The sequence below is a fragment of the Wyeomyia smithii genome, chromosome 3 (assembly GCF_029784165.1).
Source record: "Wyeomyia smithii strain HCP4-BCI-WySm-NY-G18 chromosome 3, ASM2978416v1, whole genome shotgun sequence".
NCBI classification, from domain to species: domain Eukaryota; kingdom Metazoa; phylum Arthropoda; class Insecta; order Diptera; family Culicidae; genus Wyeomyia; species Wyeomyia smithii.
The window spans coordinates 226,909,691-226,935,273 of record NC_073696.1 but is presented as its reverse complement, the minus strand read 5'-3'; the positions used below and the strand labels follow the sequence as shown (position 1 = coordinate 226,935,273).

At 37.3% G+C, this 25,583-nt stretch overlaps 1 protein-coding gene across 1 annotated transcript; it reads right to left on the bottom strand.

Annotated features, from left to right (window-relative positions):
• Positions 1–887: 887 nt before the first annotated feature.
• LOC129730709 (protein takeout) lies at positions 888–23,618 on the bottom strand. Its single transcript, XM_055690253.1, has 6 exons — positions 23,427–23,618; positions 2,174–2,252; positions 1,867–2,107; positions 1,586–1,719; positions 1,373–1,522; positions 888–1,311 (listed from the first exon to the last, which is right to left on the bottom strand). The coding sequence occupies exons 2-6, from the start codon at positions 2,244–2,246 to the stop codon at positions 1,163–1,165; spliced, it is 747 nt and encodes a 248-aa protein (XP_055546228.1). The 5' UTR covers positions 2,247–2,252; positions 23,427–23,618; the 3' UTR covers positions 888–1,162.
• Positions 23,619–25,583: the final 1,965 nt, after the last annotated feature.

Genomic DNA, 25,583 nt, shown 5'->3' with positions numbered 1-25,583 from the left:
AACTCAATGCCACACAATTGTGCCAAGATCCGAATGATTACGGGAAGAATTCTTGGATGCAAATATGCTCTATTCACGTGTACGGACGCGTCACTAAAAGCGTAACACGGTAGGAAAAATCCCAGACATAGCTGCATTGGCTTCACAGCGCTCCCAGTAAGTTGCGAATGCTTAGGGTAGCGGCTGTTCTTAGTCAAATTCAAGTTTCCAGAGTGACTAGATGATTTCTCTCACTACCACGATAAACCTATCAATCCCAAAAGTTCAAAGAACGCGAATATTTGAGTTTGTAAGTGCATCACCAATATAGAAAAAATCGTTTTTTTGTGTGGTGCCGCAAAATAGTATCAAGTTGAAAATAACTCAAAACATAATAATGATTTTGATTTAGAAAATACCTATGAGAACCGTTTTAAACATCTGAGTGATATACGTACCAATTTTAAACATACAAACCTTTCCAACCACCATCATGACTTTTCTGGCATAAAAATGGCTGAAGTAGTAATTGACTGACGCAATGCTTATGCCATGCTCAAATATTCATTTCAAGAATTGAAAAAACCTAAAGGCCGAAAAACTTATCGGATTTGATAGTTTCTCATACACCGCATAAAAAAAAAATTGCAAAAATTAAAAAATCCCACAAAAAAAGTAGCACAAAGAAACGTCGCACAAAAACAGGTTTGACTGTTTAATATGTTGTCATTTTTGAACAACACCTTTCGGGAAAATAATCGTGATCATGAACAGTGTTCTGATATCTTAAAATAACATCTTACTGAAGTAAGTGTACTCAATTCCGGAACAAATCATTAAAGTACATACTCAGAAAACATTTTCTTGAAAGAAAAACTTGAAAAACGCCAAATGCAAAGTTGGTTTCATCTCAATTTTATTACCTAAAAAAATAGCAAATACAGTTTATTCACATTTATTTACAACTCTCTACAGCAGATTGTCTGAACATTTTCCTTGCTGCACTCCTGAATAACAGAAGTTCACTCTCACATATTGTAATCACTTTCAAAATATTATTTTCTCCTGTGCCAATTATCGCTTGTTTGCTTCACCTATAAATTAGTATCAGTTTGTTCAGTTTTTTTGTTGTGTTTTCTGTTTGTTTTCTACAAGTTAAGGAACCGCGGCATTGCCTTCACACTCAGGGGAATAAAACTTCCTCCGGGAATCGCTCCAATATTTTGTTCCCCGTTCGTTTGAATATTCGCTGAAGTGCCTTCTCGATAAGCGGAATTAACTCATGGCTCAGCAACGAGAAATTTTGATTGATGGTTTGGTTGATGATTTCACCTGAGTTGGAACAAATCATTAGTTCTACGGTCGATATTGGCTCTGAGCTGGTAACACATACCTAGCACTCTATCACCTCCGAAAAGATTTTCCAGTTTGATCTTTCCGTCGCCAACCTTAATTTTGATGTCCAATTTTGCCAACGAAAGATGATTCTTACCGTTGATCACCTTGCGATCGCCCTTGATTCGGACATTTCCCACGCCTTGTGCTGTAAATAGTTAAATAAAGAATGTTCTTATTATTTGTTTCCTAAAACTAATGCAAGGCATACTGAAATTTCCGTTAAACTTTCCAGCGCCCTTCACCGGTAGCAGCAGAATACGTCCATCTACCACGTAACGACCTTCAACATACAGATGCGGGAGTTCCAGCTCAAAGCTGTACACCTTTCCGTATTCCACAACACTGAAAAAAACAAATCATTAAGTTTTGTAACATATTTTCTGTGATAAAGGGTGAGAATTCTGCTCTAGACACTTTGTTAACAGTGAACAAACTTCCCACTCGCCACAATAGACCCGAACGGAGCGGTCCGTTCGCTTCGGTATTCACTTTAGTCTTTTCAGTCGGAAGTTTCCGGGACCGTAAGCCTTGATGTCCTTCGCGGTGATACTGATGCCCTGGCCGGGAACACTTTCCGCCACTATCAGATCGCCGAGGTTGATTGGCTCGATGGCGGGTATGTCCAGCTCTGGTATGCCACGAGCCAGATAGGGCCTTAGCGTCTCGATCGATTGTTTCATACATTCCGTCAGCTTTGGGTCATCTCGGTGGCAAACGTGCAGATATTCGGCTGCGAACGGTATATATTTAGCGAATTACTGATCGATTCGATGACATGTATGGAAACGTTGCTTACGCAGGTCAAGAGATCGCGTGCTGTCTATGGAGAATAACACCATCAGCGCCCAGGATAGCTGGTAGGATCGCATTTTTGCCTATCAAGGGTAATGGTATAAAGAAGAATGAAATATTGCTAGAGATTAAAAGCTATTCAATTATTGAATATTCAACACACAGTCGCTAATCGCAATGTCGACTCATTTTTATTTTTAACCAAGAGTGGCTGATCGTTGTAAATGTTATCTTAAGCGCCAGTTGATGCTCTTACCATGTTAAATTCAGAATGAATAGTCAGCGAAATAGAATAATGATATCACTCGCTCGATGATGTTTCTTAATTAGATATTATGTATTCAATGTTCGTACTCTTCAGCGTGTAGATTGTTTGAAACAAGCTGCAGTAAATTATAGAAATTACTTCCGCATTTCAATAACGTGCAAATATTCACTCAGTTATTCGGCTTAGTTTATCTCTGGCATAAATTAGACAGTGTATCAGGCAGCTTAGAGTTTTGCATCAGAGTGTTGTAGAAAACCGCTGTCGAAGCAGTCCGATACCCTAACGAAGTTTAAATTTATTTTTTGTTTTCACGGAGCTGATGATCTTTATCCTTCTCTTAGCCGATGTTGTGTTCAGCAACAGTCCGATTTGCAACAAGTGAGTGGCTGTTCTTGCTGGGATGTTCTCTTGTATTATTATTTTTATTTTCATTTATGTAGCCGCGATATTGTGACACAAGCTAATAATTCATTTTACTCAGGTGCTTCAATAACAAAAAGGAAAATACAATTTTTGAGCAACGATTCATATTTATATCTTTCTCATGTGACAGTATTCGTCAATGAAAGGTGATTGATTAAAATTTGCTCAAATTAGGTCTGTACAAAAAATTTATTCATTGAGTAAAAAGTAAAGCAAAGCCTTGGTGCCACATTCCGATTCGGAACTTGACCTTCTGTTTGTTATACATAGACTTCGCAGCCAACTTTTTAGTGTACAGGACAATTGCGGGGCTAGCGCTACGATCCTACTGACGCTAACAGTCTCTCCCGAGCCTAGAATTGAACCCACAACGACTGGCTTGTTAGGCCAGCATCGTACCTACTTGTCCAAGGTCCAACTGTTATAATTTCAGGGAAATATTTTTCAACTAATTTTCAAAATTTTCAAGTTTTGAAAGTTCTTTTCAATTTTTGAATCTTGAGTAAAATTTGGTCCCTGCTCTCCCTATTTGTACGAAATTTTGATATCCCTCCCCCCTCTATAAACCCTTTCGTAATTCGTGGATGATCCGTAACATCAATTATCCGTGCTAGTCAGTTTTCACCTTTCCGTTTCACTAATGCTACTTTACCCCGAGTCTCTTACCAACATCACCAGTTACAACTCCCTGGAGAGACTTTAGAAACGTTTCTCTGGCCAATTTAATTTTGTCGAGAGTAAAATCATCAGAGGTACTGTAAAATTCAGCGTGGAGGAAGTGTATGTGTAAAGAACTATTCAGCCGTAAGGTTGGTTTCGAAAATTTGGTGGTCATTGGTTAATAGAATCAGATCATTCGATATCAAAAAACATAAGCATGGGTGTTTTTTCAGGTTCCCTACTTACGGTTCCCTCGCTCACTCTGAATTCTACAAAATACCGCGATGACTTCCTCTTGACAAAATAAGTCTTTCTTATGATATACACTGGCCAGATTCATAGTTTTTCTTCTCCAGAGAATTACAATTTGCAATATTGTCAGAAGAAACAAGGCTTGGTTAGTACAGCAGTTAGCGTAAAAGGAAGGGTAAAAGCATATGCACACAAGCACTGATAAATAACAAGCACGCCACTTAATCTCAAGAGTGTTGATGTGCTGATAATAGAAGTGTGAAACACAGCAGAAATATCGGGTTCGCCACAGAAGGCAGAATCACAAAAGGCAGAAGCACGAAAGGCAGAATCATGAAAGGCAGAACTCTATGACCGTATACACAAGGCAGAATATTTCAAAAGGCAGAATTTCGAAGGACACGAAAGGCAGAATCACTGGTAGCAAAACCTGACTCACGATAGCCAAGGGCGTGATGGCAAATTGGTGCGAATCCTGGTTACGGTATCAAAGCTGCTACTCCACATTTACTATTTAATATTATTTGGTAACCAGACATAATAACTAGTCGCAAGCAATGACCAGTTTTGAAGGGAGGTGCATATTAAGCATGGTTATTAGATCCGAAACGCGCAAACAGGTTTGGCTCAGGTCCTCAAGACTCTCACGGCATCGCGCAGAGTAATTTTTCGATGTTAGGTATAACTTACACTAGTCTGGCTGATTATAATTACCCGATCAAGCAATTATAACAAATGGGTAACACAAATATATCTGAACTTAATAGAAATAAAAAAGCCTGTGATATTCTTGATGTGCCAGAATGATGAAAAGTACACAATTATATCAAGTTCCGTCATCATACACATGAATGTTTAAAAATGTGTTTTTCAAGCATATTTTTAACAAAATTTGTTATTCAATTAGCAAAATCTTGTACATTCTAACTAATTCTGGTCTTTTTCTGTCAAAAACCTTACAAAACTTGCTTCAATTCGTAATAATCAGTGAGTAGTTTTGATAGGAATTTTGATATTTTAACTATTAACGAGACCAAGTTTAGAACACAAGTTGATACAAAAAGTTCGTAACAAAATATCAAGATTTGATATAATCCTGATATTTTTGAGTGATCGGGTAACATAAAACAATTCATGCGGCAAAGACGCATAATCGAGGGCAAGGAACCGAGGCGGCACAAAGCCGCCGTGATTTCCGCGGTCAGAGCCGGCCACCGACCCACCGTCGGAAGTGGCGGCCTCTCGCATACAAACGACTGATCTACTGGTTTTCTAGGATTATTCAAACAGGTTTTCTTTCCCTTAGTAAAGTCCGAACGAGCAGCAGTGAGTAAGGACAGCATACACTTGGACAATAGGGTCGGCCAAAAGCCGCGAGTGTGTGTTGTCAAAAAGTAAATAGATTAATAGATATTTTTTTGATTCTGCCATTTGTGCTTTTTGTGATTCTGCCATTCGTTATTCTGCCTTATGAAGTATTCTGCCTTATGAAGTATCCTGCCTTTCGTAATTCTGCTTTTCGTGATTCTGCCTTTTGATTTTCTGCCTTTCATAGGAGAGCCTTGAAACTTGAATATTATTTGTTAGAAAATGCGTTAACTTACAAATGAATACAAATATAACGTAATGAATGGGCATAAAAACAAACTATGGATCACATTGGATAAATGAAAAAAAATGTTGTCACAATTCTCTAAATAGAAGTTCTGGAAAGATTTTAACTTGTTACCCATTCCTGTGAATTTTAGTGCCCCTATTGTATGCAGAAGTGCGCCAAAGTGCGCCAGAGAAATTGCTCTTTAGGTTCGTCACTTATAAGTTGACTTATGGGAAAACTCATTCAAGTCTCTGAAAAAAAAAATCTTTACTAGGAAAACCAAAAATCTTTACTAGGAAAACCAAAAATGTTAGCACTTAGTTAAACCTTTTTTCAAACGAACAACTTAATTTATAGCATTTACATAGGAGATGATTGCACTAATATAAATGGCGCTGGCATGGTTTACATGTCTCACAAAATCTATTCAGTCAGTCACTACTCGATAACCCGTGAACACAAAAAAATGCAGCGCTTATTAATTACTACTCGCTAAGATCGTTTCTTGACAATGATTTATAACTACTTCTTACTTCTATGAATAACTGGAGATTCTTAATTTAAAAAGTTGTGCATATGTAAAATTTCCACCTGTTCCTGTATAGTAAAGCAGGTATCCTGCTTAAGTATCTGAGTCAGGTTCGAATTTAGAGACGGGGTCCTTTAAGATGAAATTGTCTTGAAACCACAAATGGCGGACTTCGAGCCACCATTTTGAATTTTCGAAACCACAAGACTCGGAAATAGATAATGCGTTCTTTGTGAAAATGCTTTTTTTATATTTGTTTCACCAAAAGTTTTATTTTGTATCTCCAGATATGACGTGTAAATGGACATTAGAGTTTCAAGAAAAATGATCGAGGATTCATTAATTTTGAGCAGTAGTGTTACCAGATATAGTATTTTCGCATTTGAAAATTTAAATCACGTTTTTCGGCGAATAAGTATATTTTTATTAAAAGTTTGACTATTTCATGGCATTTTTGAGAAAATTTCATAATAAAAACTTTTATAACTCAAAGGTATTGTTTTAGAGCGACTTGCTTGCAATATCTATTCTTATTTAGCTAATATTTCTGTTTTGCATTTGGATTAGTGTGCTTATTCATCCATCACAAAACAATATTTTTTTTTTCACACAACATTTATTTAACACGGCACAATACAAATTAATGTTTTACGGAGCCAATTAAATCTAATGCCTTATGGTCTAAAATATCTAATCTAATCTAAAGGCTAATTTTTTATCCTCGCTGCCGACTACGAGCTGAAACTAAATCAATTACTAAAACTAACATGGTTTTTTTTATCCGAGATTCGTTTCGCTGTTAAATGGGCACCTTGATGCTCTTCAAATGACTATAAACAAGGAGCATGTATGGCAAGTTTCGCTGAGCGAGGATATCACGAACTGGCACATAGGGCTGTATTCCTCGGGTATCCAAAAGTAGAGATCTTGCGCGCAAAACAATAATTGACACTACTGCCTTTAGAAGTAATAATAAGTAAACTTTATAATTATCAATCTTTAAAAATATATAAATTCATCCAAATCTTAGTATTCTAATTCTAATCTTAAGAGGTAGGATAATTGCACATTTTTCAAATGACTTACACGTTTCACTGGAAGGTGCTAGAGTCGAAGGGTCTAAGGCAATTGCTCCCGTTGCCCCCTTTCAAATCCGGGCCTGATCATATAACTCACTCTCAACATGTGTTGCACTGTAGTAAAGATATGAGATGAAGTGTTTTTCCTGCTATCTCTGAGAATACCGCTTACCGTGCAACGCGCGTGCTATGTGAGAACAACATTCAAGCTGTTGTTTATAGCAAGACATAAACAGTAGGGTACCAATAGGAATTGACTTCCAAATTTCATTTAGCGCTAGCTATCAAACAAGTCCCCATGAAAATTCCAGTTCAATCGTGCAGCAGCCTTCTTCCCAGAACCAGATACAGTCACAAAATTCCAGATCTCGATGTTTTATGCGAAGACACTTGGTTTTCAAAAAAGTTCAATTTCGACAATTTCATATCGATGTCTCTCTACATTTTTTCATCGGTCAAAAGAGTGAAATTTTGACCACCTTGAGGCTCCTCAGCCCAAAATTCGATTGAGCTGAAATTTTCCATGAGGATTTTTTTTCGAGAAGACGAAGTTTTTGAACCCTAACCGAAATTCAAAGGTAGAATTTTTTTAAGGGAGCTTCGTAGCCACAAGGTTTTTTTTTTGTGTGGACCCCACTGCGACCAGTTATTGTTTGATCTTTTGTGGCATTGTCCAGACGTTTTTGCTGTTTGCACATTTCTGTTTTTTTTTTTACCGTTTTGCAGTGCTACTTATTGAGAAGTAACCTGCTCCGTGTTATAGTGCTTTTTGTCTTCTCCTTCAGACTTAGTAACCTACTTTCTTCCTTATCGACCTTATCATATCCTCGTGCAGGCTATCACTCTAAAATCATATAACGTGCTATAGTCTATGATATTATCAATGCTTTAGATCAGTGGTGATTAAGTCTTGAGGGAAGTTATAGTACTTTTTGTCTTCTCATTCAGATTTAGTAACCTACTTTCTTCCTTATCGATTCTATCATATCCTCCCGCAAGCTATCACTCTAAAAGCATATAACGTGCTATAGTCTATGATATTATCGAAGCTTTAGACGAGAGTTTATTGAATCTAGAGAGAAGATTTTGTGTGGAAGAGCCTGAGAATAAACGCATACTTAAAGTTCTTTTTTGCTAACGAATGGTTTGGTTCTACTAAGATTGGAACCTATCACCACTCGCTTGTCAAAGCGGACACTGTAACCTTGCGGCTACGAAGCTCGACACAAGGTTACAGAGTCCGGTTTTATAAGCGGGTGGTCGTGGGTTCGAATCTTGTAGAATCAGGTCATTTGGTGGTTGTCAAAGCACTTTAACAAGGGTTTATTCTCAGACTCTCCACTACATACCCTTCCTTCAATCACAGACTAACAGACGTAACAGACGTAATTTGTTCACAGTGTTTTGTCTGTTAGTCTGTGCTTCTATAGTACCTTTTATAGTACTACTGCTGACTTTCATCTTAACAAAAGTAAGTCCTTCTTATAATAAAACTGGTCTGAGTGAAGTATAAAATGGGGGGAAATGTAATTACGGCCCGGTCTTGGCTGGAAAACGAGGTTTCGATAAGGCTCCTTCCTCTTGACATAAAAAGTTCCTTTTAGAATTAACCTGGCCAGAGAGGAACGTTAAGTGTAGTCTCACTCCAGGGAATTGTAATTTGGCGATATTGGTAGGATAGAAAGAGACTCGGTATAGTAGAGCAGTAAGCTTGAAACGGAAGGGTAAACTCTCACACACAAGCACGGATATAAATGAAAAGCGTATCATTTACTTCAAAAGTATAGTAATAATATGGAGTGCGGAATACAAAACAATATCGCAATACTGAATACTGAACAATATCGCAATAGATCAAATGTCTCTGGTCGCAGTGATGAGTTCACACAGAGGAAAAAATTGGCTTCCTAATAAATAATAATGAAGAACTCTTTAATAATGGAAAAAAATGCTCTGGGAGGGGGGGGGTAGTAGTTGAACCCTTACTCCTCTCCTCCTTTTGGCTACGCAACTACTCTGAGTTAAGAATGTTTTTCATGTAAAATTTTCTCAGGAATACGACGAAATTGTCAAACTTGAAATAAAAATACACACTAAGGTCGCTTTTTACGCAATTATTTTTTACGCGGCTTTACGCGGCTTACACGTATTCCGGAATTAACGCGGTTTTTGTTACGCTGAATCCGGAATTTACGCGGTATTTTCTTCTTACGAAATTTCTTTACTCGGATTCCGGAATTTACGCGGTTTTTCACGCGAATGCCGGAATTAACGCGGTTTTTTTACGCGGCACGTATCCCCCGCGTAAAAAGCGACTTTACTTTACTTATTTGCTGAAAAACTAAATTTAATTTTTCAAATGCAAAAATAACATTTCTGGCAACACTATCGTTCGGAATGGATATTTTTTGCATATTTTGACTATTTTTCTAGTGAAATTTCTCTAATGTCTGTTGATATATGATATCTGAAAATACAAAACAAAATATTAGAAAGGAAGATTACTCAATACCACAGATAATTCGACATTATTTCTTCAAAATGATGTAACTCGAGTTTTTCTCATAATACCTTGGGGTGATGAGTTTTTTTTTTGTTTTTGGCATCAAAGTTTGGATTTTTGCATAGTAACCTTATATGAAAAATTTCCCAAAGCTTAAGCCAAATCTGAAATGGTCGTTGACACGTTTGTACTCGATTTTGCACACTTCAGATGAAATGACCCATTTGTATATTACATAAATAATAATTCTAGGTATAGGCGAACTTCGATATAAGGTACCCTCGTTATAAAGTACCTCCGATATAGCGTCACTCGATATAAGGTACATTTTACCTGGATATAAGGTACATATTTTTATTATGTTACAAATGATTTTGAAGTTGGTATTGAAATTACTATAAACAATATATTGTTATCTTGTCAACATCTCAGGTTACTATTGATCATTTAGGGAGTGACCAAAAATTACGTTACACTTAGCGGAAGTTTATAACACCGTGTGAAAAATTTATTGCACTGAAAAAACATGATATAGCGTGGTCTAACATGTATGGAAGCGGGGGAGCCAATGAGAAAAAGACTTAAAGTTGGATCCCTGAAGAATCTGCTGAAAAATTTTAATACAAAATTTTATTAAAACTCGAAGTGCTAAAATAAGTAAAAAAAATAACCTAAACCAGTTTTTTTTTAAACCGCCCTTGTACACTCTCTAAGCTGCATTTTCTAAAGTTTCCGCCATAGTAAAGATTCTTTTTTACTCCCTCAGTTTAAATTTGAAGGGTAAACCCCAGGTTTTGAGGCATAGTGCAGTTTTGAGTCACCCTTATGTGTAATGAAAAGTTTTAAGGTCAAAAGGTCAGTTTAAAAATTCAACGAAGAAAACGCAGATTTCGAAATTCTGAAGGACGAAGAAATTATACGAAAAGTTCTCAATCCGTAAGCAGATATTCATGGTTCATGGTTCTTATACATTGTACCCAATAATAAATAACATCAAAAAGAAAAAAAAAGAAATTGTTTCAATAAAAATGTTTATGTATGCAAAAAGCAAAGCAAAGCCTTGATGCTACATGTCGTATCGGAACTCGACCGTCTGTTTATTATATCCAGACTTCGCAGCCAACTGTTAAGTGTACAGGACAATTGCGGGGCTAGTGCTACGATCCTACTGACACTAACAGTCTCTCCCAAGCCGAGACTCGAACCTACGACGACTGGCTGGTTAGGTTAGCATCGTACCTCGAGACCAGCTGGGAGTGTATGTATGCAAATGTATGCTGAAAAAATAGTTACAATAACATAACGGCATGTAATTTTTTCCTCTAGTATTTCTATAGACAGCCTACATTTTGTAAACGAACTATTACGAGGTTAAGAGTCTTCCTTAAAAACCGAAAAAAAAACTATGTGATTCGAATTGCTCTTTTAACAAGTTGGTTGACACTAATGCAGTCAGGTTTTTTTACGCGTTTTCACGAGGTTTTTTCACGCGGATTTTTGAACTAACGCGGTTTTTTACCCGATACCGCGCTAATTCAAACAAATTTTGGCGGATTTTTTAATAAACGTGAGTTGGGAACCAAAAGCGACTAAGTCCGAGATATCCGAAATGACCGTCAAAAGGACAATATTGAATACTGGTCGTAGAGCGTCTCGAATTTTCTTTAAAGCGTTTCTTGGAGGTTTACTTTACGCGGATTTTTGAATCAACACATTTTTTTACGCGGGTATACGAATTAACGCGTTTTTACGAGGTATGTATCGCCCGCGTAAAAAAACCTGACTGTATGTGGATTCTATTTCCAAAATAAACTATACGCATAGCATAGCATAGCATAGCATATTTGATCGCCCGTGTGTTGCCCGCGATTGACCAGAATCAGCTGAAATTGCACAAAGAACCGTCAAAATGGTGCCTAGGAGTGGCAAGCCATTTTCAGTGTACAATTCCTGGTGATTTTTCTTTTCACTGGTCAATAACGTAGCTGGCCACGCCCAATGCAGATCAATAGAGGAAGGGATATCGGGAGTGTTAGTTTAATACTTGTTGCTACTAGAGACCGAGGAATCCTCTGCATCATCCACAAGTATCAAAGGAAGGTATTAGTGTTAGTGGAAAGGAATTGATCTGGATCCATCGAGGTTGATGGTGCGATCTTTTCTACACAAATTCGCGCCCGATATGGATATTTCTCGGTCTCTGCGCAACCGGCCATCAGAAGACGATATAAATAGAACCGCATCACGATCGCTGTATCGGCATATAGGAGAATCGAAGTTTCTAGGTATCACCGGCAACCAATCGTTAACAGTCTGTATCACACCAAACTTCGCGTTTTATCCCGTGAACTATTAAAATTTACCTCGAAACGAATGAATTTCGTAAAACGCACCGCACGCCGAACGCAAACTACTGGTACCAGCTCAAAGAACCGTTAGAGCGAGTAAAAAAAACCCACAAGGTACACCCGAGCATTATACGATGTAATGGTCATTGAACTCCGAAACCGCTGTATTAAGATAGTTACACTGAGCCCTGTCAAAATAACGTGCGCGAAACTGAGCTGACCTCCCCGAAGCAAACAATAGCGTGCCCACTACACTCCGGAAACCCTTAGATAAACAAAACTCACCCGGGCCGATGATGCGTTTCACCGGGGCATAATGCACGACCGCTCCATTTTCTCCTACCGACGCATACGCGACACGACATTTTGAACCAAAGACCTACTGAGTATAAAAACTGACAAAGTTCCATGCATTCATAGTCCAAAAATTAAAAAAAAAATGCAAATAAGCATATTAAACAAAACAGAGTTCCAAGTTTATTATTAAAATGCCAAAATAATTCAGATCAAAGTTCAGTTGTCGTGAACTATTTTCACGCCCAAAACGATTTCAACATAATTAAATAAAAGTTACTTATGTACATCAACATTTGTCCAAAAGCTAGGAAAATCATAAAACAAGAACATAGAACTGAATAAAATGTCACCGCCCTGCCAGGACCCACAATTGTAGACGATGCATCAATCGCATGCCGCATTGTCATGCTCGAATGATAAATTTTGAAACTATATTGTAAAACTGTCAATTTTGACCTGTGAGAGTGCATCGCACAATCTGGTTTGTAAATATAAAAAAAAAAAAAAACGCTACCCGCAACCGAAAAGCTACCACACTTTGTGCACCCAACAGATGACACATTTACACTTCTGTAAAAGTCCAAAACCCGCTAAAAACCACTACACACAGAGCCTATGCATTCTTAAAATATTTGATACAAAAACTTATACTCATCTGTTTTATTTTGGTTATGCCTATGCCAGCGAAACAAAAGCCGACAAGCACAGCGCAACACTACTCTCTTCGCTCTCTCTCCAGATATTATCGTTCTCTTCGCTCACACCGCCATGCATTCAATTTTCGCATGTTAATAACGAACCGCTAGTTAGCGCGACGCACAAAGTAGGAACTCACACTCACGCAACTTAGCTGGCCTTACAATTTTCAATTGATATTCGAGGAAAAATTATCACTTTCACGCAAGGAACACTGTGTTTTTCACAAAACCTTCACTTTTCTCACTTAGACAAAGCATCACAGATCACAACTTGACACTTTTTAACAAGTTTGGCCACTTAATTCACTTATAAATTAATTAATTAAACGGATAGCTTTCGGGGCACGTATTATTAGTTAGCCGGGATGCCAGCCTCCCCTCTATTTCCAAAATAAACTATACGGAGGCAAAAGATAACCAAATAAGGCATTTGAACCCGTATTGCTGAAGATGTTTTATGATTCAATACAATGTACAATTCTTTAAAAAGTACATTTTAAAAATCGAAATGTGTCTTATATCGAACTTCGCCTGTATTACGTTGTTGCGTGCTTTATTGCTTATTATTCCACACGTGCTAGTAAGGCTTGAACACATCTTTATCGATTTTGAAGGCATGATTAGGGACTTTGCAGAATGCAAATAACAGTGCTTCACGTACTTTTGAAATTCAAAAACTTCTATTATCTTAATGTATATTGTCACTATCAAAAACAATTACTTTCAATTTTCTTGCCTTTGGAATGCACTTCATTTAGAATGACTCACTTGTTTAGTGCAGCTCCACTAAATTGGGTCGATCTTTGTTCAACAATCAAGATATAGATGACAGTGCATTATCCCCAGATGTCTATCGCTCGAAATCAGCTGTTGACCTTTAAACAAACATATGTATAAGCTTGAGGGTTGATTTGATTTTTTTGGCCAACATGCAAGACACTCTTTCTCCCTCTCTTTCTGTCTAGATAAAACAGGTTATTTGCATACTGCACCAACACTCCTTCGGTAGAGCACGCGCTCATCTCTAACTTAATTAACAGATTCAAGCGAAGACCTTCGAAAGAAATAGTGTTGATAGATTGGCGGTTTTGTGTGAAAAGATCTTGGGAGTCTTAATTTGAAGGCACAATCAATTGAAAGGTGGTTTAAACGGTGTTCCCGCCTAACAGTCTTCAGTATCTAACCTTTCCATGCACAACAGGTGCACCAATAACTCTGCTGGGTAAGTTTAGCATTACCATTTTATAAAAGTCTTCACATGCAAGTATGTGAACCCGTTAAATCTGGTTTGGCATTGACGCTTTTAATTAGAAACCCTTGACACTGCAAAGCCGTCACATTCAACGGCACTACCAATTAAAGCTGACCTGAAAGTGCCGTTCAATCTTGGCAGCTTGACTGACCACGATGAAAACAAACTTCGTATAGAAGCCGCAATGAGTGCCGCTAGGTAAAAAGTCACCTACCGGCAACCGGGCGAAGCGTAAATTTACGACATTTTTACTTTCGCAACTTCCCGCGCACCTTCGTCGCTTAGATCAGATCAGATTAGCAAGACAGATTTCGCTTTCATTTGGTGTACGGTAGAGAGCTGCTTAGGCTCAGGGCAAATGCATTGGCTAAATTTTCAATACCTTGATTGAAGTGGGTAAAACGTGATCCTCTCAACCACGTGGAGGAGTTTCCAACGCGGCGCTAGTCTCAGCTGTTCTAGGTTACATTAGCAACCGGAGCCGGAGTCGGGCAACTACTGCGGGAGGAGGTTTAATGCACCCATGTGGCAAACCTTGAATAAATGTCTCAACGACGAATGGCTCCGCACCGGTCTGCTGTTGCTGCTGTTGCTGTTGCTGTTGCTGTGCAAAACACTTATGCTTTGCAGTCGCATAGATTGCATTTTGGTCTATGTCGAGCGGACCTGTCGAGAAATACTGGCAATCTGTATCGAAGGTTTCCAGAACTTGAATGTGGCTCCCACTTGTGTATACTCTAGAACTTACGTTCACCACTGCAGGCGAGCAGGTTCTTGAAAATCGAGAGGATGTGTAAGCCTTGGCATTTGCGTTAGTGGAGAAAATCATTGTATTATTGTTTTTTTTTTTACCAACATGAAGTTAAACTTCAACATAAATATGTTTTAACACTCCGAAATACTTTTAGCACCATCAGCTACATAGATTTTATTCGGATTAGGGGCAGCAGGGCTATCGTCAACACGTGTTAATTGTCTACTTAGTAAAAGTTAACATTTCAAGTGTTTTTTCATCAGTTTTTTTTTTTGCTGAAACTAGTGTTTTTGGTATGAGTGGTTGCTGCAGGCTGTGAAGGCGCTCGAATATGCAGCGATTTCAATGGATTCAGTAAGATAAGTACAAATCATTGTTTCGACTTTCTTACGCTGCACTGAAAGTGCAGGAGAATGTCGTGTGTGGATTGCAATATCGTTTTTTTTCCTGCTGTTATTTTATTATCATTACAGTCATACCTCGATATAAAGCAACTTTTATTTTTTCGTCACGTTATATCGAGTTACGTTATATCGAAGTACGAAAAAAAAATTTTCATTGATGCCAAATTCTTGATGGTTACTCAAAGGTGCGAAAAACTGGTTTTCCTTCACCTAACAGTATAAATATACCTGACAATTTTTGTAAACAAACATAATCACTGATTATTAATCAGTTACAAAACATAAATAAGTCAGTTTTAACCCATTTCACGGTACTTATTGGTTTCAAAACTTACCAAAATCATTTGTTCGGAACATTACACTTATACATCCTGAATAAATAATGTATTTTAATTTTAAGATATTTAAAAAAGTTACGTTATATCGAGGTAAAAGCTACGATATATCGAGTAACGTTATATCGAGGTTGCCTTATATCGAGGAATGACTGTGTACTAGGGTGGGGAATCGTTATATGGAAAAAACGAAACTTGGTAGCAGAAAGCCAGAACCAAGTTTTTTTTTGTTCTATTTGGAGCCCCAAACAATCCTAAATTTATCGGAAGTCGATTGGTTTAGTCTCCGCTTGGCGCATTGCATTTCAAATTTGTATGAAAATTCAAATCAAAAAGATCGAAAAAAAATTCGGGTTCGGGTTTGAAAAACATCAAATCTGACCATCTATAGTGGTTCAGCCTACAATGCATGAGTAAAACTAACGATTTTGAAAAAAAAAACAAAGTTGATTTATTCAACTGTGTGCGCACTAATAATGCGATGTGTTCTCACGATAAATTTTTCAAATTCTTAAAATTTTCATAGTCTTTTACACAGTTTAGTCATTTAATTTTAGTTTAAATTTTTACATTTAGTTTAGGACACTTTTAATTTGCTCTCTGTTTCTTGAAGTCTTTTTTTAGTTTTTAACATTGATTTCAATTTGTTAGTATTATACTAGATTGTAAATTCAATTTATTTAACAAACATATATTTGCGCTTTCCAATTTTGTGAAGTGATTCTAATTCTCTAAGTATTTTTTTTTCATAATTTTAAACATATTAATATTATATTAAAAAAATTATATTTTTTTATATTTTCCGAGCCTAAATTTTTTTTATATACCAACTGACTATTGGCCTCTTAATATTCTTTTTTTGAATTTTTCAAGTTTTTACATTTTGAACTGAGGAGCAATTCCATGGAAAATGTGGCAATTTCATAATTATTTTCTATGTACTAATGGCATTTTTTTGAATCGCGACTGATTTTTGAAAAAGGCTTGTGTAAGAGGTTTTGCTAATTAAAAACATTTTTAGAGCCAGAACGATTCTTTTAATTGATGTGATATCATATATATATAAAAAATAAACTAAACAGACAACTTATTCAAAAATATGTATCCCAAAATAACCGATCTTTACAAATTAATTTTTTTATACGTAAACTAAAGAATGTTAGCTAAGCATTGATAGTTGCTTGAACTTTAAGAAATTAAAAATAAAGCATATCTGCTTCTCATCTAATTCTAAACTCAAAAAAAAACTATTTTTTTTTCAAATCTTTTTTTACAGTGTATATTTCTTATAACTATTTCTACAACTTTTCCGAAGATATACCTATCATCAATAGCCGCTCAGTCTATTTGATCTGTTTGCCGGCACAAAGCTCTGTGTGATAATTATAGGAGTACTTTCCGAGCGGAGTATCTATTATTGAAAAATATATTTGTAGAGCCAACCTGGTTTGCTTCATCTATATAATGTCTTCGGCAAAGTTGTAGATAATGATTTTGTGCTTCAAAAATTATACATCCGAACTGTGGCTCGAAAAGTACACACTAAACCCGTAAAGACCCGGGACGGAACTTGTTTTTTTAAAATGCTCGTTCTCAGCACTGGAACGGCCGATTTGGGAAAACTTGGAATTTTATTCAATTTTATTGGTTGCTCTAAGTATTGGTAAAGATGCTACCCATCTGAACCCCTCCCCGTTTTCGTGAGACGCAAATATGTCTGTGTATTTTTTAATTTTTCGAACAGATTGTGCAAACACTGGGAATTTTCATACGAATCAATTGCTTCATGTATCAAATCATGTCAGGTAGATGAAATATGGTATGTAAGAGTGAATTTTGGAGTTTCTAAATTATTTCAGTTCAAAATCACAAAACTACGTATTTTTATAAAAATTCAAATAAGAAAATCGTTCTTCACATTTTAAGCTCTACATTTTTCAAGCAAGGTCTCCTGAATCAATACGCAATGAAATATTTATTTTAGCATGCAAACATTTTGAGAAAAACCAGTTTAAATTCACCAAAGTACGTGTTTTCATAGAAACCTGATTTTCTCAGTCTCCCACGGTAGGTTTCAACTTAGCTCTTCAAGCTCTATATTTTTAGAGTAACGTCTTCTTAATCCAAAGATGGTTTCTAGCATGCACAGATTTGGAGAAAATCAAGTTTTCATAAGAACTCGTACTTTAGTGAATTCAGAAGACGTTACTTTCACTTTTCACGTTAATTTTCACTCACTAGCAATATTCCATGCAAATGTGTTCTTTGATTCATCATGCATCGTCCAATTATTTTCACTCGCGTACAAGTTTTCCATAGAAACGCTGCTGATTGTTTTTCGCTTCCAAAGCCGGTATTAGACGAAGCGAATATTTGCTGTTTTTGTTAAGATTTTTATTCGCACAAAATAAAATCCGTACCAAAAATAGCAAATATTTGCTTCGTATAATACCTGCTTAAGTGTTACAAATACCATAAAAGGACACTGAATGATTCAAACAGGATAATATTCATTGTATCCAAGTTCACTTGCATTCAACAGTATCGCGAGAATCATTGAGAGATTATCGCCAGTGATACAAAATTATGCATCCAAATGAACGTTAGATTGCGTTCAACTGTTTTCTCGGAATTATCATTTGAACCCCACACGAATTCGTCAGGACCGAGAACCCGATATAGTGGCTCAGTGACACACACCATATGGCTACTTGAACACCAACGAACAAAAACATAGAACCACTGATCAGAAACAACATGTTAACATGGTTTAATTAGATTTAATTTTATCTCGTGATCGGCAGCGAGGATAAAAAATTTGCTCTTAGTTTATAAGATACTTTATAAAGTAAGATTAAAAAAACTGTTTCCTCACCGAAGCAAGTAGGTATCATCAACGCTTACAGAAATTGTAGCATGGTGCATTAGCATGTGATATTTGAAATCACCAAGAATCATCGAGGAATATCACGGTGAAAGCACGACCGCCTACAAGCAACCAACATTTGAAAAAATCGTTGCGATCGCTCGAGTGCAATCGTTTGGGATTCTTTCGTAAAACACTCGCTACATGTTCCTCGCTCCATAAATAGGTAATACTGAAATAAAATCATCAAAGAAAGCCACCATATATTACCTACTTTGCTCTAAGTTGTCTCTTGCATGCGTGATAATGTGTAATTTTTATTAGCGATGGTTTGCTGGGATTGAAAGGTTATGAATAGCACGTTCCGAAATGATACCCGAATGATTGTTATGCGATACTATTTTTTTCATCCTTGGCTGCATCCAATCGAAAGATATTGGCCTCTGGTGAAGCGGATGCTTTCCGGAAAGGAGCAGGATGTCAAAGAAGACAAACATTTTCATCAAATCTGCACTAGATCCGCCGCCAAGATCACCGAAGAAACGTTCAAAACCTAATAGATGGAGTGAAGCGCAAAGTACGAGACTTTTACCGAAACCCAAATCCAGCTCAGTTTATACATAAAGACGGACAATTATATTTCACTGTATGACTATACAAACTTTTGGAAAACAAAATATATGAAAATCGGGAATTATGAGAAAAGGCAAAATATGGCATAGCATGAGTTTCTAGTTTACTTATTTCTCAGGTCAGGCTAATACACAAGAAATCATTCAATGTATTTTGTTAAAAGTCAGGGAAATTGCTCGTCATAGGTACTACAATAACCCATTGAACTTTTAAGTTAAGTTTTTAAAATGCTAAATATATGAGCTTCCTCCGGAGATAAGGTCTAGTTACGACACTGCTTAAGGCCTTATATGAGATTAGCTGAAATGTTCAACACAGTTTTAATGTCGAATTTTATGAACCATAGTTTCGATTTTTGTTATCTGATTTATCATTGTAATTGTAAGTGATTGGGTTTTTCTGGACTCCGGAATGAACCCAAATACGACCGAACAGAAATTGCCTTTTTAATTTTTACGATGAAATTACATTATGCGACGACGTACAGTCAAATTTTTTTAAATTTCATTTTAATTTATCATCCTGATAATTTTTTAATATTAGTTTTTAATTGGAAATTTTTTTTTTCAAATTTTTTTTTCAGATAATATTATTATTCCAATGTTCCACAACGTTTTGCCTTTCTCCTAGAAAGGTATAGCAAACACTGGAAAAACCAAAGGTATAAAAGTGGTCCCAATGGCCGAATGTCATATATCACTCGACCCCTTTTGACGAACTGAGCATTTTCTGTATGTATGTATGTATGTGTGTATGTATGTGTGTGTGTATGTGCAACTTTTTTTTCTCACTCACTTTTCTCAAAGATGGCTGGACCGACTTTCATAAAGTTAATTGCAAATGAAAGGTCTAGTTGCGCCATAGGTTGCTATTGAATTTCATTGTAATCGGATTTTTAGTTTACAGGTTATGTATCAAAATGTAAAAATCACGAAACATCAATATCTCAGAAACCTCTCAACCGATTTCAATAAAACTGGTTCCAAATGATCGGGCTGTCTCCAAAACCCATAACTTTTAAATTTCGTTATGATTGAACATATGGTTCAAAAGTTATGTAAAGAGAAGTTATCCCTAAACTTTACGTTTAAACTCACTCATTTTTCTCAGAGATGGCTGAACCGATTTTCACAAAATTAGTGTCAAATGAAAGGTCTAGCTGCCCCATAGGTTGCTATTGAATTTCATTGTAATCGGTTTATAACTTTGTCCGTTGTTCATAAAAATTTGAAATCACATAATGAAAGTAAACATATTGACTTTCTCCTAACGATCACTGGCTAAATAAAAGGTAGAAAAGTGATCCAAATGGCCGAGTATCATATACTACTCGACTCAATTCGACAAATCGAGCATTTTCTGCATGTATGCATGTATAGGTGTATATGTTTGTGTGTGGGTGTGTGGGTGTGTAGGTGTGTATGTGCATCTTTTTTTCGCACTCACTTTTCTCAGAAATGGTCTGACCGATTCTTTCTATCTTGGTGTCAAATGAAGGTTCCATTTGCCGTTTTGGCGCTGCATCAGAATGCAAAAATCGCTCTTATATCTCAGAAGCTATGAACATAGTTGAATTCAAATAAATGGGCTTTCAAACCCTTAAACAATAAATTTCATAATGTTTAAACATGTGGTTTGAAAGTTATAGAAAGAAACGTAATCCGCAGACTGTTTAAAACTATAGCTACAATCAAAATATGTGGTCTCAATATCATTTAAATTTGAAATTATACTGTTTCAATGTTTGCGGCCTTGCTCGGGATTGGAGTTGAAACTTAAAGTCATTTCTATCATTTCACTTTTTGCCTTTCTCCTATTTCCTAAAAAGGTATAGCAATCACTGCAAAAACTAAAGGTATAAAAGTGCTCAAGAGGGCCGAATATCGTATATTACTCTACTCAGTTCGACGAGCTGAGCATTTTCTGTATATGTGTGTGTATGTCTGTGTGTGTAACGCTCTCCCAATCTCACTCGATTTTCTCAGAGATGGCTGGACCGATTTCAATGAAATTAATTGTAAATGAAAGGTCTAGTTGCCTTATGAGACCCTGTTGAATTTCATTGTAATATGATTTCTAGTTTATAGGTTATGTATCAAAATGTAAAAATCACGAAACATCAATATCTCAGAAACTACACAACCGATTTGAACAAAATTGGTTTCAAATAAACGGGCTACCTAAACAAGCCCTTAACTTTTGAATATTATTAAGATTGAACTTGTGGTTCAGAAGTTATGGAAAGAAACGTGTTCTGGAGACTAATTAATCTCACTCACGTTTCTCAAAGATGGCTGGACCGATTATCCTAAGATCAGTGTCATATGGAAGGTCATGTTGCCCCATAAGACCCTGTTGATTTTTTTTTGCAAACAGATTATTACTTTGCCTGTTATGTTTTAAAAAGTGAAATCCAGCAATGAAAAGAAACATATGCTGAAGACTACTTGGACTCACTAACTTTTCTCAGAGATGGTTAACCCGATTTCCACAGAATTAGTATCAAATGAAAGGTCTAGCTGCCTCATAACACCCTATTGAATTTTGCTGTAATCGGACTGTAACTACGTCTGTATTGTATCGAAATGTGGAAATCACGAAACTTCATTATCTCAGAAACTACACAACCGATTTGAACAATATTGATATCAGATGAACGGGCTAGTTGAGGGTTAACTGATGAATTATGATTGAACACGTGGTTTCAAAGTTTGGCTGCCCTATACGTTCCCTTTTCATTTGATCGTAATCAAACTTAAGCAAAAGTTATGTTTTAATTTGTAAAACAACGAAAGTCTATTATCTCAAGTATTACACGACTTATTTGAACATAACTAGCGTCATACAAACGAGTCATCTCTCAAACTTACAAATCAAAAACTTCATAACAATTTGATATGCTGTTCAAAAGTTTTGGAAAGAAAAGAAATTCAAAGACTATTCAACACTATAGCTGCTTTGATCAATATATATGGCCTCAACATTATTTAAATATGGTATCGTACTATTTGAACGTTCCCGGTATCGCTCGTGATGAAATTGTTCGAAATTAAGAGTCATTTCTTTTATTTCGCTTTTTCTTAAGCATAACATTAAAATTAAAAAAAATTAAAAAAAAAATTTCATATTTCATACTTCAATTACAACATCAATATTTTAGAACCCAAAGAGTGAATATGCCTTTATTGGATTTAAGCATTCATGTAAATCTATTCTTACAAATAATAAGTTTGAATGAGAAAGGCTGAGTCTGACCGCTAGGTGGATTAATTTAGGTTTTATATATAAATATCGATTTTTACGACGTACTGTACTGTAACAGTTAATAGGTGTAATTTTTTTTTTGGGTTTATTTTCAGCAATGGATTTTCCGAGCAAATCTAAAATTTTATTCAGATAATGCCTGAGAAAATGGCGATACTGATTTTTCTGAATTCTGTGATACGGGTCTGTCTATAATGCTGCGAATGAAAGGTCTGTGATTTTCATCATTATTAGTTTTACCGTTCTTCCGGAACGTTTCGTTCCGGTTCCGTACGAAAATAAAATCAGCCTTCAAAGATCCCATCCTATCCTATTCCGATCGGGCATCTACCTGGTTCGATGTCAATCACCAAAATAGGTAATAAAACGTTCAAATGACAACCCAAACTAAAGTCTGGAAATTTTGTTGCATATCCTTCCAACTTAGGTCCCAGAATAATAATTTTCATTAACAGCTTTTGGGTAGATTGTAACCGCTGAAATAATTCAAATGCATTATTACTAGGACGATTTTTATGTTCCCCAAGCTATTCTTTCGCGAAAAAAAAAATTACAAGAATGCATTTCTACCGAAGATTGGAATTAGTCTTCCTGCCAATTTAGGAGCTTTGTAACAGATCTCCATCTACGTATTCATCACGATCTACGCACATTACATTCGTTTTTCTTCTTCGCCAACATCCCAAGCAGTAGATATCACACTCGTTTTCCATCACAAGTCGTATATCGGTAGAAGGACATCGGCCGTTTTTGCACTCTTTCGGCAGTGGAATGCTGTTGGTTTAGTTTTCCAAGGTTTCAGCTGTCCAATAGATAAGCACTTCTTTCAGTGCCGCCTGCCTGAATGAACCTTTCACTGTTCATTGTTCGGCTTTTCAACTATTCACTTGGGACTTACTGGCTTACTGTTCCTTTCCTGCATCCTCAAGGATGCTGTCACTAGCCTTAAATAGCACTTATTGTCACCTGTTTGGTGTTTGCAGCTTTTGAACACAACCTAATTTATGCTGAACTTGACATTGCGATTAGCTTGCGGATGAACTGAGTTTCGTCTAATAAAATAATATTTTATTATAATTTTCTGCACTGCCTCACCTTTCTGAGAACAGTTTAGTTTGACACACTTTGGCTTTTCACAATCCTTGGCGAGACTCACGCGCGATTTACGACCCGTACTTCTCGAACGATCAGAACAGACTAAGCAGAACGTTGCCGGGGTGTAGATTTCCACACGAAACGATTGCTCGATTGCTGGTGACGGCTCGAGTTGCTAAAGATTTTCTTCTGGCACTGTGTGTTTTTTTTAGTGATCTCCTCCAGCTAAGTCTACCACGGTAGTACATAAGTGGTTCGGGGGTTGCACAGAGAATGTCACACGATCGGCTTCTCACTCGGTTCGCACTCTGTTCCTCTCACACACGCTGGCAGCGACGCGCGCGTTGTCGTCGATCGTCTATATTTTACTATAAATCTCGGCGCATACCATCACCGCCGGCTCCGATCTTGGGCAGCCTGGTGTCGTTTTCGCAAATGACATCGAAAATAAGCTACGAGAATTTCAAAAATCAACCAAGTGTTGTAATCTTAAAACATAAATATGTATATAGCCTGGCAAGGGTAGGGCGGCCGGTCTTAGTATCGGACATGGACGCGCGTTTTCGAGCCACACCGGTGACGACAGCAACCACCGATCTGGTATCCTACCAGCTAGTAGCTGGTGGTAGCGAAGATACATCGTCTAGTGGTGATGAATGGTAAATGTTTCGGTGTAGCTTGAAATACTTTGGAATGTATTTGAAGAAAAGAAACGAGACTACTTTATGAACGAATTCACTGTAATCATAGCCGTGCGTTCAAAACTCTCAAAAGTGAAAGAAAAAAAGGTTTTTGATTGGAGAATTCGGAAAAAACTAAGCGGGAGCTAATTCAATTACATGAACAAGCGAATAGTGCCTTGAAAAATTTATTCGAGTGCTTACAGTTAGCTCACTGTCAGTTATGTCTTAAATTTTTACAATTCATTAGGACGCTACAAATTATGAATCTGTTTTTACAGTGCGTTGGAGAAACATGTTCAACTCCATTGGAATATACTGGTAAACACAGGTCTGGCCCTAGATCTCAAACTGGGAAAAATGAAAGATTATTGCTTTTTAACCATTCCTGTGAATTTTGGTGCCCCTAGAACGGATAACTTTTTCAGAAACTTAAATTCTTTCTAGGGCAACTGTTTTGAGCTTCAAGCCTGTTTATATTTTCTTCGGATTGCTGTCGCAAAGTTGGAACGCTATGGCTTCAGCGGCAATCTATTGAGCTGGATGGTATCCTATCTAACGGGTCGAACAATCAGTGTCAAGATTGGAGACGAGCTCCACGATTTCTTTCCTGCAACATCCGGATTTGCCCAAGGCAGTCACTTAGGACCACTAATCTTTCTGCTGTGTTTCAGCAACGGTTAGAATTCGTTACAAGGTCCACGCCCTTTATTCGCTGACGACTTGAAACTGTTTTTCAAAATTGTGAACACCAAGCAATTAAATTCATTCGGGAACTGGTGTTTTTTTTTAAGGGGGCGGGGAAATCTGCAAACAGATACCTGAGAAGAGAACTCAGGGTGTGGGGATGAGACTAGGGGAGAGATGCTGGGGTAGTTACACTCCCCCAGACACCTACTGATCCCTGTCCCGACCCACTTAAACCCCTTCAGTCTCCAGCCCTGTTCTTCCCGGAACGACGGTTAAGTATTACGTCGGGAAGTGGCTTTTGTGCGTGATGCACCCTCTTTACTCTTATAACCTCCTAGCTAACTACCTGGAGACTGGTAGTTAGCTACCACTGGCGTGTTGGTGATTGACCCGCCACACACGTTGTAGCTCCAGGACAATCTGGGAGGCTGTCGCACAGGCCGCGTTCCAAATGTCCGGGTCGTCGCACATCCTCCGGACAAGATTGTCCGGAGTAGTGCCAGGCCCGCTCACAGCCATCATGTTGCTCCTCGCTCTTACGAAACGGGGGCATACGAAGAAGACATGCTCTGCAGTCTCCTCCTCTTCCACGCACTCGGGACACATGGGGGAGGTTCACCTCGCCATGTCGCCTCCCGACCCAACCGGATATCTCCGGTATAAGTCGGTGCGTTCATCTGCCCTTTGTGGAATTAGACCATTCCCTCTGCCAACGGAGCTTCGAGAATGACCTTCTGGTGCCTCGTATGCCCCTTGTGTCACGTTGGTCGAAACACTCTCTGTCCTC

Excerpts from the sequence above, each read along its gene's own strand:
- LOC129730709 (XM_055690253.1), bottom strand. The coding sequence starts at position 2,246 with ATGCGATCCTACCAGCTATCCTGGGCGCTGATGGTGTTATTCTCCATA. Across the intron at positions 1,720-1,866 it reads TTCCGACTGAAAAGACTAAA|TGTTGTGGAATACGGAAAGG; the intron begins GTGAATACCGAA and ends TGTTTTTTTCAG. Across the intron at positions 1,312-1,372 it reads CGGAGGTGATAGAGTGCTAG|GTGAAATCATCAACCAAACC; the intron begins GTATGTGTTACC and ends GTTCCAACTCAG.